This window comes from Malurus melanocephalus, unplaced genomic scaffold, assembly GCF_030028575.1.
Source record: "Malurus melanocephalus ecotype Western Australia unplaced genomic scaffold, MMel_1.1 scaffold_43, whole genome shotgun sequence".
Classification (NCBI taxonomy): Eukaryota; Metazoa; Chordata; class Aves; order Passeriformes; family Maluridae; genus Malurus; species Malurus melanocephalus.
Genome location: NW_026623275.1, coordinates 432,806 through 450,712, shown reverse-complemented (window position 1 = coordinate 450,712; position 17,907 = coordinate 432,806). Strand labels below are relative to the sequence as shown.

At 38.2% G+C, this 17,907-nt stretch overlaps 1 protein-coding gene across 1 annotated transcript in view; it reads right to left on the bottom strand.

The window, feature by feature from the left end:
- The window catches only part of AIG1 (androgen induced 1), a 123,564-nt gene that overhangs the window by 83,608 nt on the left and 22,049 nt on the right, over positions 1-17,907 (bottom strand). The window contains exon 2 of the mRNA XM_057364823.1: positions 3,746-3,901. Coding sequence (XP_057220806.1) covers positions 3,746-3,901 — 156 coding nt within the window. The remainder of the gene's footprint in view (positions 1-3,745; positions 3,902-17,907) is intronic.

Sequence of the window (17,907 nt, the reverse complement as noted above, 5' to 3'; positions counted from 1 at the left end):
TATCTATTAATGGTACATGATACAAAATGTYGGCTGTAGAGTTTGTGATTTTCTAGGCAGCAGTCTCTCTTTTAATATGTAACAATATCAATTTTTGTTCTTCCTATTTCTATTAAACACAGTCTTAAACAACTAGAAATGCCTGTTTTATCTCTTCTTCCTTTTGTTTGGTASAAATTACAAGAAACATATTGATAAAACGATATACGGTTTACACAAAACACTAATTAACCACAGAAACTTGGCAACTTATTGATCTATGTCAAACAAATAGAAAAAAAATTGTAATGTCTGACTTTTAAAAATGTCTTACATTATTCCAGCAGTGTAAATTACTCCTAATATATATCTCCTTTACACAGATAAAGGGATGGCAAGTCCAAGTAATTATAGMAGAAAAATGATAATGAACTTCTAAGATACCTATACAAGCAATTTTTTTCAGTGGGTGCTTCCTAATCTCTTAGGTATTTGACTAGTATTGCAGGTTTATAATAAAACTAAAAAGGGSTAGAAAGTGTTGCCCACAGACTTTTTGTGGCATAAAGCTTTACTGCATAGAAAATTAACCTGTTGATTTCTCATTTGATTCTCTAAAGGGTCATATTACGAGCAACAATAGGTAAACAGTARCCATTATATCCTTTGAAGAGATTTATGGGGTTTTTTAATGCTCCTGTGAAATGTAGGTTGGCAATTCAGTTTCATCAGAGTCCCTGAAGATACACAATGCATATCAGAACACTGGAGAGATATGATTTGCTGCACAGATTTTTCAAGTTTTGATTTGTTTGCAAGATTTGATGTGTTGCAAAGCCACAAAAGGGGATTATTTACCCTTGGGCTGGTTCTTCCCCTCCTTTGGAAGTTGGGAACAGGCTGGTGGTCAGACTTCCCAGATGGTTTACATGTAATAGYTTTTTAGGAAGTACTAAACATGAAAAACTTTGTTACCTTTTTTTTCACACATCATTGTTTATCTTGGGAGTGGAAACYCCTTTTCTCATCTGTTTTTCAGAACAAGTCATCTTAAGGGCTCCAGTAAGGACGAAATACAGAAAAAAAATGTGGTGAATTGCTCTTGAAAAACTGCAGTTACTAGGTTCTAAAATGTTCCCCTAGTATTTGTATTATTGCCTAAACATGCCCTGTGTAAAACATCGAGCAATAAAAATAATTTAGATGTTARGGTAACTGACAAGTACTTAAGCATGACCACTACTGTTACATTAGAAACCCAACAAAGATTTTATTTACATCCGCCCAAATTTTATGTGTGAAGGTTCCCTTGTGCCATTACTGGAAACCACTGAGAAGCTCCATGGAGAGCTAGGTGGGTGAGTCCCAAGGAAAGAAAGTTTACATTTCAAATTATTTTCTTTTTTTTACTGGAATGAGGAAGTTGTTAAAAGAATATGAGAAACAAGGGAACTTTTAATATTTTTTCTGCAGATGCTCTGSTGTTCAATACTTCCTTCTAACAAGAAACTTCATCATAGTCTATTTTCTTCCCCATAAATAGCTCTTCAGACAACAAAATCTGCATYAGATATTTGCTACTTTTGAGCCCTGCACCCTTCTCATCCGTAATCCCTACAAAGCAGAGCCTGCAGTACTAGCAGTCTCTCTGGCAGGATAGCTGCAGGGCAGTGAGATCTCAGTTGCTGGTGAGGATCAGGTTGCAGGAAGGAACTGAGACCAGTGTAAAATTATGAGGTGCTGCTGTTTGTCTCTCAGTAGCCAGGAGAAGAAATAACAATGAAAGCAACCTTTTTAGGGCTTCCTTTGTAAGATGTAAAGTGGTAAACAACTGTTCCCACTCACTACACAAAGGTCACACTTGGAAATGGAGCGTATCTGTATAATGTGCATGGCCATTCCTTACTATGTTTGTTTAAGACAGAAGTTGTTCTTATATGAAACCTTTGGGAAAGTAGCTATCTCCAGSTATGCAACACATCTCTTAGGAAATGCTAATCTGTAAATGTTGCAAAAACACCTGTACTGCAGGCAGATGCTAACTGGGATTCTTTGCATACTGGTGGCAAGAGAAACATCACCTGAAAAGAAATGCTCAGAACTGCCAAGACAAAGTGAAGCTGAAATTCTCCAAGATCTTGAAAAGTTTCAAGGTCAGGAGCATGCAGGAGTGGAGAAGCACATGACAACAGTATGGAGCTGAAACAGTGGCAGGGACGAATCCCTGAATCCTGAGACACATGAGACAGGCAAGGAGGGTGTGCTTTGATGATTGTGAAGGAGTACACTCCTAGAGTGAAACAGGCACTAAAAATATTTAAACACAGACAAATAGTGTGATGTTGCTCTCCTTTTTCACTTCTACAATCAACACATTGAAAAGCATCTGTTGCTAATCACAATCACAATCACAACTATTTCTAACTCCCCATCTCCCTTAAAAACACAAATGTAACATAAATCTCTGCACCCATAAAATGMGTATTTGCAAGCTTGTCTATGCGATTTTCTAATAGCTGTATTAGCTCATCCAGTCTCCTCTACCACTGCTGGAAAACTGCTGTCTGCTACCCCAACATGAATAGTGGCAACTCCAAAAAGGCAGGCCAGCAAGTGTAATAAGGGAAGGCTACCAGGAGATTTTTTATCAAAGAAGTACCTGCAGTCTTTCACATATGCTTTGCCTTTTGTAACTTTGCAAAAGCACTCTGTATTTCTTTATGTATTGTGAAATTCCACATAAAGGGTAAAATGAAGTTCTAATGAAGCATCTCTGAATATATGAAATTATAAATGATAGCTTGATATGTTAACTGCTCTTAACTGACAGAAAGTGATCAGCTTTTGTGAAAGTACAACTTTGAAGATCTCATACMGCTTTTAAATAGTCCATGAAAAAAAAATTGCTTGTAGTGAATTTATTTTGGACCACTGTACACTGAAATAAAAAAAGAGAATTGAAGTTTGATCCTGAATTACAATAAAAGYAGTAATTTTAATGAAATGTTCACTCCTTGTTGTAATGCAATGTAAGCTTAGAACTAGACTGACATAGATCATACTTTCATGTAAAAAATCATAAAATTCCAGCTTTTCAGCTGCTTTATAAGCTATGTAAAGACATTCAGCACATCTTGCCATTGAAAGTGATGTGCAGTGTCCCAGCAGAGCAAGACACAACACAAAGAATAGTTTTCTTTTGAAAAAAACATGTCAACCCCATATTTTTTTACACCTTCRGTGTGCTTTTTAACATAACTAACAAAAAGCCTTTTTTTCTGCCTCAATTTGTCTATTAGCTCTGAATCTCCCAAGGGATTAACAGGGAGCAACCTGGACTTTTGCTTCTTGTCTTGCCCATATTGAAATGGCTTACAGCCCGAATTCCCTYAGATCATTATGGTGTAAAACATGCCACAGTCAGCAATTTTACGACTCCTGATGATGACATGTATTGCAGAAAACATCTAAATTGAATCTCAAGATGCAGCTGGTACAATATACATTAAAAATTACTTGCATAGTCAAGTTTCTATTGTAACATAATTTTTTTTAATGAACCAAAAAATATTTCAGCAACACACATTATGTTCTGTTCCCTTACACYTGTGAAAAACAAGAGTAGTAAAATTTTCTCTACTGTTTTTCCCTTTATGCATAGTCTTTTGCACAGAGATGGGAGAGAGCCTTTCAGGAASAAAACATTCCATAAGTAATACCATTCACCCAGTTTGCAAAGACATGCACAGATTAACACCATACTTACCACTCCAACAGGGAAAGCTAGAACAGCCATCATCCAGTCACGAAGGGAAATCAGTTTTTTCAGCTGCCTCTCTTGTTCCTGACTGTCATTCCCTCTAGTGAGAAGACTGGACAGGTCAGTCAAGACACAAATCCCGAAGAAGACAGCCTGGATAACCTGCATGGAAGGGAACATACTATTGAACACCAAGAAGAGGTACATTTGAGGAATATTGCCACAGAATTGAAARGGGGAGTGGGAGCACATCAGTCCCTAAATAACGGGTAGAGTTTATTCACACAAAAGCCACGTGTGCTTCAAAGCCCTGCACRCACCTTGCTCCTCATCTATCGGAGGAATCAATGTGAGTGGAAGGACTATTCCAGAGGTGGGAGTTTTGACCCTCATCTCAGATATGTGCCACCTGCTGGGGACTGAACTGCAGCCACCCCTTCCTGTGTCACTCCATACAACTCATTCCCAAGGCATTTGCCTCTGAGGTGGAAAAGTGAGGAATGCCCCTATAAGAAGAAAGGAAAGAAAAGAAGTGAGTGTTTCTTTCCCTTGTGACAAGAGGTTTCTCTTGGAKATTCTGCCAGCTCCAGATACTCCACCCAAAGGTATGGAAAGTGCCCAAAACTTCCTGACAGATACAACACATGGCCCAGGTTTCAGCAAATCTATCTCTACTCCATCTCAGGTAGTGAATGATAGAACAAGAAAGCTGCAGGAGTTATTCACTTTCTTTTCCTGATGGCAGACTGTCATTTACCTGACTCCTCCCTTTTTTTTGCATTTATGTATTTGTATGTAATATAAGATTGTTATATTAAATTTTTAGCTTAATCACCTGAACCCACCGATTTGGTTCAAACTTGACTGAATCTTAATTTGATCACTGTGTTTTTCTTCCTTAATTAGCTTAGTAAAATTGTAGTAAGTAAGCTCAGGAATGCTCTTGCCTGAGGACGTGCACATCCTTTCTAGTGCAGTTCAGAGGAAGYGCAGACAGCTTGTTTACTCCCCAAGCTGGAAGCCCAGGTCACAAACCCACACATATCAGGCAAGCTCAGGTAAAAAACTGAAAATAACCATAGGCTTGGTTCCCAAATTACACAGTGATTTGTCAAAAACCATAAATGTATGCTTAAAATTCATACTGCATGTTTTTCAAAGCAAGCATGGAGTCCTAGTTTAGAACTCTCATTGTAACCCTAAGTGTTCCACAGACTAGGAGTCTCTGACCATGCAGAAGACCATCCAAAAGAAATAAGAATTGCACGTACCCAGATCCGGCAAAATGCAATTTATTAGCTGCACACATCTTTGCAGATTTTACACTGTAATAAGGCAGACAGGCAGGCAGGAAAGAAGGATGGAAGGAGAGAAATACCAAACAGATGTTGGCTACTAGGAAGAAATCCAGAGATGCGTAATGATTGGATGGATTAAAGTACATTTCCCTCCTCAACAATCCTTATATGACCCAAACACTTGTAAATTCTGGCTGTAAAGCTGTGAACGACAAACATTCAAATGGCCCCTGGATCTGCTTGCAATTCTGCTGCCATTGCTCTTCCCTCTCCAGGCTGTAGCTGCATAGAATTTGCTTGATAAATAGATGAAGCAACATTACAAAACATTCCCTGAAGCCATGAGATGTGATAGACTATTAGTGCTAGAGCTGTATATTGCACTAGAAAACGGTATTACTATTTCAAATTATTGCCTGGAAAAATTAGTCTTCTACATAATTTCTGAAAAGCCTTTTAAATGTAAGTTGGGGCTTCTTGGAGCTACGTAAGAACTCCTATTGCACTTTTTCATATTATTTGTTTGAAACAAGCACTTAGGAGAAAAAAATCTTCCCATACTCAGCCCTGTTTTCCACCAAACAGATGGCCTATTTGGAGAGCTGAAATAGAAGAACTAATTATGCATTTGCTTGACTTATGAGGAGATATGATACCATATACTATTCACTCAAGAGTGTGAATGCCAAACAAGACAGAACTGGGGAAAAAAGTATACCTAACAGTAATGAGATCAATCTGGGTGTTAAAAAGTTTAGGCTGAGTACCAGGAAATATTTCCTAACAGTGAGCTCTGTCAGACCATGAAATAACTTTCTCAGAGGAAGTGGTGGAAGCCTCACGGCTTGAGTCACTCAAACCGATATTGGACAAAATACTAAATAATGTACTGCAGGGAACAGTATTATGCTGGCAGGGCTTGGAAGAGTGACTAATGGATTGTTTGCAGCTCTAACTACGATTCCCTGAAATGGTCCYTCTCCAAAGAAACACAGACTCAAACAATCACACGCCCACTTTCCAAGGGAATTGAGATTGTACATCCACTAATCAATCACAAACCAAACAACTTCTCTCCCTATATCCTGTTATGAGCACAGAGCTTCAAGAGAAAATATAATGATATCACTGGGAATATGTGAAAACTCCTAAAGGGAAAGAAATACCCAAAGATTTCAGAGGGTCGGCATTAAGCTGAGTATTCTACAAAAAGATTAACAAATAAAAATCCATATAGGAAAGAGAAAATTRTATCTTTATTGAGAACATTCAGAGCCAAAGAAAAAATGTTAGTGTTCAGGGAGGAACAGTTACAGCTTATTCATACAAGTAATGTACATACATTTACTCCATTCATTCTACTTCCTTTCCTTTCTAGAATGCACAAGAAAACTTTTCTGACACCAACATTTAGGATTACAGTGAGGACCTCCAGAGCTGCATGAGTCTCAGCAGCATTAATTAAACAAAATTAGTAACGATTTGTATCCTTTGTGGGTCTGGCATAGGAAAAGCATAGCATGCAGCTACTGGTGGTTTTTGGTATGAAATGAATTTTTAAAGTCCATGCTCCTCGGTGTGAACACGGTCTAACAGATGTGAAAAAAATCATAGAAAGGAAGCAGAAACTCCCGCCAAACAATGTTCTCCAAGGTGCCCTAGTGTTACCTCAGATTTAGGATCACATTTTCAAAAGAGACCTTTTTTTGAAAATCTGCAGGTGGTAAATCTGTGCATGAAATATCCTCAATTTGTTAAACAAACAGCTTTTTTYCCCCCTTGGAAATGTAAGCAAGAACAGCATTTCAAAGGAAATRTTTTCTAATTTTGCCTCAAAATAGAGCTTGAAGGAAAACAGTGATTTAGAAAATGACAAAATTTGACAGAAAACAGACACACCTTCCCTATACCAGGTAACAATGATAGAACCAGAWACTTATAAGCAGAGTATGCAATCCCAAGAAAACAGCTGAACAGGTATAAAATAGTTCCTGCTGATYCCCTTTTCTCCTAGAAGCCTAAAGGGACCACTGTCACTAAAGCTGATACTACAGTACCTTTAAACTATGATAACACAATGACAAGTAATAACAATGGCTATCTAAAGGATATCAAGATCAAACAAAACTCAAGAGAAAACATTTGTTAAGTCACTGCARGACTAAAAGCTACAAACAGAAGATAAACAGAAGAAACCAAGCAGCCCAGAAGCCTTCTCAAACAGTGAAATATATTTAATTACGTRTCAGAAAAGATGATTCCTTACGAACGATTAGACTAAACTAATTGTACGTATCTGTCTACAAGAAAAAAGAGATTTGTTTCAGTAGGGCAGTTTTTTCACAAGGTGTTTATTTCACAATTGCAGCTWATGACCTCCTTGTACTCCCCCTAATTTGACTTCTTAGAGTCAAACAGAAAAYCTTTGTCCTCATAAATCTATTTCCAGAGCATGGGGACTCCCTTCTCCCCCATGCCATGGAGTTAAATGGTGCAGACAAGATCTTTGCACAACYGAAGTTATGAAATTACTAGACTTACTTACCAAGGCAGAAAACCCGCCATTAAATTCACTGAGCCTAGAATTTCATTCTCTTTCAAGTTCCCTCTCAAAATCAGAAGYACTCCTTAGAGTTCAGGGCAGAAAAACTGGGAAAGTCTCTGAAAGCACTACTACTATTCAAGGGTAATTTTTCCTCTACCTACCTGTGATTATGAAAAATCACTGTCCTCAAGCTATCATTTTGAGATTACCAGCACTTACTTCGTGTAGCCCTCTATGAAATAAGACATCAGTTTAAGCTGGCAAATAGCACTGCCAGAATAAAACATGGGAGTAACACTCACAAAATCCACAAGAAATAACAAAAAAGCAGTAAGTAACCAAACATAACCTATRTAATAGTATGATTAATTCACAGAATGGAGTCAGGGATCACCCACTGATCCTTGGGGACTGGGATAGGCAGGGGGGTAGTCAGGGCCCATCCCCAGCCAGGAGCATGGCAGMCACTTGGCACAGGGCCAGTCCCAGCCACGGGGCACCAGGCTCATTCCTGAGGACAGGCCAAGAGGTCACAGGTGGGGGGCAGACATAACCTGACCCATCAAACCCCTTAGGCTTAAGATACATGTTGCATTTCCACAAGAAGATTGAAGTTTAGATCTAGCAGTATRCAAAATCAAACTGCTGAAAGTGGCAATTTCTTTTGTATTTCAGATTTTACAATCTGTCATCTACARAAAACATGGTCTGATTTTCCTTTTCAAACWATGGGAAAATATTTATAACCTTGTAGTATCTATTACTGCTTACTGTCACCTTAGCTTTATTTTTTCCCAGCCTCTAAACAYCATTATTTGCTGCAAAAATGAACTATGCTTCTGCAATTAAGAAGACTATTTTAAGTGTTGTTGTATATTGGGCTGTTTGCAGCCACATGTGGACAGCTTGCAACTTGTGATGACAGTTATCTGTAGTTGCAATATACAGGTTAAATTAAGAAAAACAAGGTATTTTTAATAGAAAATGCTTGGAAAGAAGTAATACGTTGTAGGCACTAAATAAATATATTATTGTTCTTGACTTCATCAAAGTACTAATTCTTGTTCACTGCCATTCCACCATTACTCACAGGCACACTGCTTTATTCTTGTGGCTTCTCCTGCTCCATGGTATCTTTGGTAGTTACAACAGCAAGCAGAAGCTGGGCAACATGTAATCAAGTGCTAAATTTTGAATCAAAGAAGCTATGCACTTCAGATAAGAAAAAGGCAAATCTTTGTGTCTATAGACCAGTGAAAGAGAGGCACAAAGAAATACGTGCAAGAAGCAAAAGCCTTTTAAGTACTCAAATACACTGTAATACATCTAACCACTAAACCTACAATGAATTAAGGTGAGAGCACCATGAAAAAGCACTTTGTGCTATCAGAATAATTGTTTCTGTGCAAGGAATAGAGAAAAATACTTGTATTTCAAAGGCCAGAGRTAAAAAAGAAGCATCACCCCATAAGATTCATTGACGGTAAACTGAGGCGAGCCAGCAGAGCTCATCACATCTTCTTCCACACCTGCTGCAGCGSCATGATTGAGGTCACTTTGTTTCTCAAGCAGGTTTCAATACCATAGGCCACTTCAACAGGGAAAAGGAACACAGCCCCTGGCCCATCAAAAGCCCATAGCCTCAGAAAACAAATATATCACATAGAGAAGWAACGGACAAGGGAATGAAAACAGAATAAGTCAAAGGAATATTTGATGCACATGCCTTTTATTTTACTTTGAGTTGTCACTGGTTAGGAATCTTGAAACAAGTATTTCTCCTATCCTTCCTTTCTCTTATACAAACTGGAACTAAAACTACACTAGTAAAACATGACACTTATTTCTATCAGAAGGGCCATTAGAATCTCAGTAACTGGATAAAGGGACAGCCTTATAAATGTCCAACACTGTCCTCATCCAAGCCAATGACTCATGTCTCCCTTTACAGCCTTTGGTAGGGGGATGGCTCTTCTGCCCAGGATGTTGCACATGAAGACTAGTCTTTAGCTGGAAATTTAACTTCATTTTCATGGTTTAGTCATATGAAACAAATGAGCTTATAAAACATGTCTAATGCCTTACAATATGATATAAATTCAGGGACTCCTTTAAATATAATCCTTACTTTCTACATAACCTCCTGTGGTCTCTTTCTTTGAAGCCAACCAGTATTGTCCAAATATAACCAAGTACAGGGTTTTAAACCATTGAGATTTTATAGATATACAAAGGAACAAAACCTACAATGAAATTAATATGCATGAAAGAGAAATATGTCTCACTCTTGGGTCTAGTTTTTATAGGTACTATAATATTTAATTCCTAGTGCTTAAGCACCTATTATGAAGCTGTGGAATGAGGACCAAGCTGTGTAAGATAACAAGATCTTGTGTTTCCATGATAAGAGATGCCTTTTAAAATGCTGCCTGTGGGAATGCAGATGAGTTTTAATCTAGACAGACAGAAAAGCAATCTAACAGGCTCTTCCTTTCTCTCTTGATCTTTCCTCCTCTTAACCCAGGAAAATCCCTTACTGTGTTACACTTACTGGAAAGGTTAAGTCTCAGGCCATTCTGTCTTAGCATGATTCTTTATGTCTTTTACAAATATACGTAGCACAGTTCTTGGAGAGGTAATGTATTTGTGCTAACATAGTTTTAAAACCAGTGTTCATAATACTTTTAGTACTTCTGTAAGGACAAACATTCCTTATTACAGCAAACTAAATTTAAATATGGTACATTATCAAAAGTATTTGGAAATGCTTTATTTTTTCGACAGTGAAAAAAAGCATCTTTATTCTTTATACATGGGTGCAATACCCTCAGGAAAAAAAAAATCCATAGTGGACAACTGAGGAATTCTTTTTAAAGTGCTACTCTATCTCAGCTGAGTTGCATAGATGACATTTCTAACATGATCTCAGCATGACAGAGTGTACGCCATCTGGCTCAGCAGTGCTAACAGCCTGGAATCCACTACCATGTATCGAATGAAGAGACTGAATGGACAAATATACAATGTACTAAAGAATAAAAATTGAACAGATGCTGAGAAAGTACAACATTTTCTCAAATCTTCTGCAATTATTTTAGCTGTGTCATTCCTCTCCAACACCACGCCAGTCTTCCTTTTAGATGTTTGTAATATCTTACTTTGATCTTGGCTAATACACTCAAAGAAGCATGAAGCTCACTGTYGCAGTACTTACAAAATTATTATTCTATTTTTATCTTTATCTTTTTAATTGCTTTGACTAAACTCATTTTCTAATAATCCCCATCTTCTTCCTTGTTCTCTTATATTGTGTTTAGAAAAGCTGCCATTACTACTTATTGTATCCTGCTTATAAGACAGTGTAATTTCATTAAACTTATATAATCCATTCAGTGAACATGTATAATACAGTTTATTCAGAATAGATTATGATTTTATTAGGTTATATATTTTATGTTTTTCTTTGGTAAAGCTTAATCCTATTAGGATTATACACTGCTCAGAAGGTTATGTCATTATTTTGGCTTAAATGATAATTTTACACATTTCAGCATGATTGGTACACTCTCTGCAGCAGTGCCCTTGCAGTCAAGGCAGGAATAGCAGCTCCCTAGACAATGTTTGGGATAGCAAGCTAAGAAGCTAAGACTTGTCCTGCAGCTGTCTGTGCTAAAATGAGCTTTAGGATAGGGTTTCCCATGGCTGGAAAGCACCTAGCATTTTGTCAGTTAATTACCCCAAAAAAGAAACTACATTTTATTAAGTACAAAACTTTATCAAAGAAATGGTTTCGTTAAAACCCCAGAAACTTCTGCTTTGCATCAACTTTTTCACGTCTAGAAACACAGTTTGAAAACCACTACAGGGAAGCAATATTGCCAGATCAAAGAGTAATTTTGATTTTAATTTCTTCAGTTTTTAATGAATAAGGTAATAGCTGCCTTCTAAGTTGCTGAATTTAGACAAGGCCTTTACAGATGTATCTCAGCAACATGGTGACAGAGCTGGAAATGCAAATGAGAAAGTCACTACAATCTTCTGAAACACAGCAACCTCAGTGCTGTCCTACTACAGCTGTAGGAAATAAAAGGTTTTAAAGGTCTGTTTCCAGAGCACCGTGAAAATAGCAATGAATGACTCCACACGCCAGTCAAGCAAGACAGTTGGGCAATTCTCCTTCTCTCAAGGGAAGGTAAGGGAAGGAAAAAAAAGCAGGACATAATTTTGTACATTAATTATAAAGCACGTGGGTCAATGAAAGGTGATCTTACGTGTTATACTGTCCTCATAAACAAGACTGYTCTTTACACAACACTTCAAGCAAGACACTGTTCTAAAGAGCTGCATTTCAGGAGAAAAAAMAAATCTCATTATCTTACATCTCTAAAGAAACCATGGGAAAAACCCCGGATATAAACTAACTGCACTTAAATAATACAAACGGGCTTAAGTGTTCACTAGGTGTGTGGCATTCCAACCACAGATGATAACACTTTCCYGCTTTCATTGTCTTTCTCATGAATCAATCTCAAAGGAAATGAAAGATCTGTTTCCTGATAGCTGTTGGTGAAAGCAAGGCAGGGGGAAATGAGCTGGCCAAGGCAGCAAGTCAGCAGGTGACCCCGAGGATGAACTCAGGTGTCCTGACCCTCCAGGTATTATATCAAGGCTATTTTCYACGCACCCACACTCACTCTTATACAAACAGCCATTTCCAATGCACACATCTTTTCATTCCCTCCAAACAATGCCATACTACTGGTCGCATAAATCCTAATATTTCTCCTCTTACGCAGCTCACAATGATCACAGACCTTCTTTGGTGTACTGTGTCTTTAATGGTTAGATACTCTAATTCTGACCAGCTGATCTRTTTCTGCCAACAGAGTTACCAAGGTCTCTAATACCTTTGGAGACCTTCTTATCCTTTATACCACTCCCACCTTCACTGTTCTTACATCATAGTTCATACAGCAAATATTAAACACCACTAGTAGTGAATATATATCTTTAATTTTTCCACTCGTTTTTCTCTTACTTTGTATGAGTAAGTTTGATGGGCTTCAATTTCAATGTGGTGTACACTTGGTTTCTCAGTATCACCAAAGGACAGGTCACTGAGTAGAAGCAGCACAACCACTTTACTACATGGAAACTGTCTTTGGAAAGAATGGCCTGAAAAAGAAAACAGCATGGAGCCCTGTCTTACCTTACATGCTCATGAACACAAATACAGCTCAAATCYCTCTCACTCTTACTTACTCTAACCAACTTTAATTGTTTCTTGCGTTTTCAAACTAACCTTTCAGACTTTGCTGTTTACTGTACTTCTGGCTTGCTCACTACTTTTGATTTCTTTTACAAAAGGAGAAGATTAACTATAAGAAAGTTTAAATTTACATCCCCTTACACATTATAGGTAGCCTGACATCCCACCAAGTTCCAAACCGATGAGATTTAGATGCTCTCCATCAGCAATAAACAAATCTTCTTTTAATCAACAAGCACTACAAGTTCAATAATACACTGCCCTTCTCTAAGAAATAGAAGCCTCAAACAGCACATGTTGTAGCAGGCAAAAAAGTTGAAAATTACTCAGGAAAAAGATCTTTGCTGAAGTGTGGTTCTGGTGACAGCGAGCATGGTGTTTTCAACTATCCATGGCAGGAAAAGCCCTTGTAGCTTGTAAACATAGCAGCCCAGCATAAAAAAAAAACAGCACCTCTGTGCCTACCAAAGAACACACCCTACTGGTCAGGTGAGCAGGACACACCAGAACATGCCCAARCATCAAATGGCCTCTGTGAAACTTCCTGGTCCTTCCAACACTCCTGCCTCCATGCACCAAGTGGGTACAGGCACGTGCACTCCAAATTAACACAGCAGCTGWAATTGTGATGCAGCTGGGGACAAGGGCTGTGCCCTGCACACCATGGGCGTGCTGAGTCACCCAGAGGAACTCCCTGGGCAGTCCTGGGAACTCCCCAGCTAGTTTCTGTACAGATGAGATAATTGACTGATAGCTACTGGAACCGGCCCCAGGGCAGTCCCAGCTCCACCAGAGGTCTGAGAGATCGATAAAAGAACTCCACAGGCAGTCCCAGTCCCTGSTAACAAGATAATCAACTGCACGTCAGGGACTGGGGAGGCAGGGAGTTCCCAGTAGCCCTGGGAACAACCTAGGTGGGTCCTGCTTTGCATATATGAAGTAAAAGGTGAGCTAATAGACACTATTTATCTATGTAGATATGTATATCATTGAATTGGACCATTTTTTGCACACAGATGAAATGATTTTAACTAGAAACTCGTCGTGCATAYGCTGGAGTGCTGACAGAGGACTGCAGGCCAGTTGGAACAAACCAGAGCTTGGGTGGTTCTCATCCAAACCAGCTRAAAATGCTGTTACAATGATACTTGAGATGGAGACTCCTATCATTCCCTGGTCAGAAACAGGCACTATTGTCACAACAGTGACAACAGCAACACTAGAGTGTTCACGAACTCGTAAACCAATGTGTGTGCAACATGAATCAGAATGGTCTCTTAAGAAAATGAGAGTCTACCACCCCATAAGCTGATCACAATGAAATGCCACACAGATTTGAATCATTACCCTAGAGCATGAGAGCATTGGTCCAAATAAAYGTATCTGATGTCACTGTCTGATTTTACTTAAGGTACCTCTAATTCTGACTTGCAGAATACATATTATTTTCCCAAAACACTTGGTAAATAAATACTTTCCAGTATTCTGCCCTGTTCTTCACAACACACAAAAAAAAGCTGGTTACCCAGATAATGTTCATAAACACTGGAGGTTTCTGGGTCATGTCCATTTCTTTATAATCYGGCGGTAGCCCATTACAGCACCAGGCCCTGCAACAGAACAAGGACCAGATACCACTGCAACAGAACAAGGACCTCTTCAGTCCAAACCACCCGTAACCACTCAATATGAAACTTCACACCAGAGTCCCAGAGCAGAGCTGCTGACCAGCCCCTATCAGAAAGCCTGTCTTGAGACATTCAGTTCTGACTAACAGTGAGACCAGGTCACACTCAACCRCTAGCTTTGAATCAGCCAAGAATCCTGGCTCAGAGATGTGTTACAAATTTTAGATGACACAGCCTGACAGGGTGCTGGACCCTTCCACCCCTCTGTCATGAAAGCAATGCCAGCTACTCAAGCAGAGCTGAGATGAATCCACCTGTACTTTGAGCACCACCACAAGGGGCTGTTCWGTTTACGCTCAGGAAAGCTTGGTTTGGATTACACCTGTATCCACCAGGTGGTTCAGGTGCAACACTACAGAGGGTTTTTAGATACCTGGCGAAAGTGGAAACCACAGCTCTCATACAACGTTAATTTCCAAGGAACAGACCATAAAGGAGGGTGAAATTAAACCAAAAATGAGCTAGGTATAGTAAGGAAAAGAAGTATGTCTGGAACCCCAACCTCTCCTGCAAGGCACACACATGCAGAATTTAAGTGACCTCAATCAATTTCTTGTGTGAGATGATCGCTCACATCTTGCCACCTAAAGAGGGGCTTTAAGGAGTCCACCGTTTCCCTTTTGAAACTGCTTATTGTAACACATGGGGGAAGGAAAATAAAAATTCTTTGTATCAACTTTTATGCAGTATCAAAGTACATTAATTGCTGATGGATGCACCTTCTACACCCATTTCAACCCAAAATGAGACTAAAGAATAATTCCTGTCTTCAAGAAGATACATATTACTGACAATGCCGAAGGATATGATGTCCACCTTTCCTGAGAAGTTGTGCTAGAGTAGGAGAGAGCCCACATGTCTTTGGAATGTATACTGAGGTTCCAGCTGTTTGCCTGTATTTCACCAGGAAAGCTATCTGCTAAAATACTTTATCTGGAGCATGAAATAGGAATCAGAAACCAGGACTACTTCCTCCTGTTCCATCCTGCTCCACACAAAACGCAAACTGGACAGCCACACTTCTAGGTACAGCACTTTGTGAATGCTCTAGCATTTTGCCACTAAARTAATTGTTCTTCTTGGTGCAAGAAAAACCAATATATTTTACAAGTCTCTCTGAAGAGTTCATAAATATCAAGTTTCTTCAAGCATAACTGAAACCTCAAGGAAAACACATGCCAAAGATGTTTTTCAAATATCAGTTAATCAGTTTACTTTGCTCTTCCCAATCCACTGAAGGGAAGAAGCACATGTGAACTCCAGCCATACCCAAAGTTTGCTGTCAAGATCTGACCATTTGACTTCTTCATTTCTATTTATAAACACAGTTAGGTATTACAARAGCCAGACCATTTAGCCATGAAGACTGTCAAAACAGATAACGTATTGTGTCTCACTGAATTACAAACTGGCTGGCTGCCTGCCTGCCTAGCCTATTGACTGCAAAAGTCCACTCCATTACAGCTACAGCAATGTCTTCTATCTTACTTCAAAAAGGCTTTGAAAAGCAGATGACTGTGAAATGGAACTATATGGATCACACAAATTATATTTGTTACTCATTCTGTTGGTTACCTGCAATTATTGGTTGCTACTTCTCAGGCCAACTCAGGAAGAGTAATACCTTACCAGAAAATCTAACTGATGACCTTCAGTCTAATGAGACACTGCTCAGCAGTGATATCSCACAGTATCCACACAGATGTGTGTTAACTTACTCTGCTGGAACTAGTGCTCTGATAAATTGTTTAGGGAGCACATGTGCAGCCACAGAGGGATCAAAAATTGTATTACATTTCAAAGARCTGAGTCCTTAGTGTAGCAGCAGTTACAACACAGTGATGGTTGTTATGAGGACCATGAAATTTTATTTGAATCACTGCAGGCATTGCTTGTATCTGCTTTCAAAATATCCAAAATAGGTAACTAAAAAAAAGGTAATAAAACCTACAAGTATGACAAATTCAATACAGGTAGGCAAACATCTTATTTTGAGTGGAAAACACTGAAACAAAACAATAACCCAGAAAAGGCACACTGACTCCAAATTAAAATACCACAGCTTGCCTTTATATGAAATTGAATTATCTTTTAAAGGAAAATACTAATTAAATACTGCTTTGATTTATAAAATGCTTGACATCCAATCATCAACTTGCATACATGCAGTAAATAAAGTAAAAGCACATTGTCCTTCCCTGCAAAAGGTTATTTCTTTTAGAAAATCAGGGTTTATCCAGCTATGAATGTAGTCAAAACATGTACTTCATCTAAAAGCAAAATATAATACAGTATTGAAATACAGTAATATCATAATATAAAACTATTACTTCAGGAATTTCATGTCTATAATGACACTGGTATCAATGCCAAGGTTAGCAAATTAATCCATAGTCAATTTGAAAATCAAGCACAAAAAATCTATAGCAGAAATAGTCATATTTTAACCAAGTGTTTATTGACCTTGTATGGTAAAAGGACAACTATCATATCATGATGCCCATATTTTAAGTGTCTTTAGCATAAAAAAAAATAATCAATCTGTGTATCACTGTATTACTATGGCATTGTAATTGTCTCTCTACATTTTCCTACCCTGATTCTGTTTTTTGTCATTACTACTTCCAGGTTTCCAGACTGAAGATGGAGAAAGTATTAGAGGAACTCTTCCCTCTCTAAACAACTCAAGAGATCAGAGAAGGAATCTGAAAGAATCCCATTTAATTCATTCTAGGTTTTCCCTTAATAGCACTTAGTCAATCTGCAATTATTTTGCTGCAAGATACAGCCAGCCAGCTTCAGAAGGACTTTTTCTTAGGTATTATCAGACCTTTATCATATTTTGGAGAAACTTGAAACTGATCAAAGAGATGATCTGTTTATTTCTTATCCATCTCTTATTTAAATTATTCTAAATGTCATATAGAAAGGCTGCTTTGCATGGAACTGTCACAATGGTATCAATGCACATTATTACTCAGCAGTATAAAYTAATTATATATTGTAACATCTCTATCAAGCTATACGTTATTTTTAAAACCAACACAAAATCATGACTCAGAGACCAATAAATTGATGACTATGTTTAATAAAATCTGTCTCAGTCCTCAAAAACAATGAAGCCTGCATGCCTGATTTTAATTTCTTTACTGTTATTAATGGTAATCTTTTATAAAAACTAATAAAAGATTTTTCATATGTGATTTTTAATAGGTCATCATATTTATTTAGATCATAAAGAGGAGTAAGATTTACAATAGAGATGTTCCCTACCAGTGGCCATTTCATAAGAAGACAATCTGCTAGCTTCACTGTTGTGTAATAGCACAGGAGGAGCAACCAAAAGCAAAGCAGACAAATCCACTGCA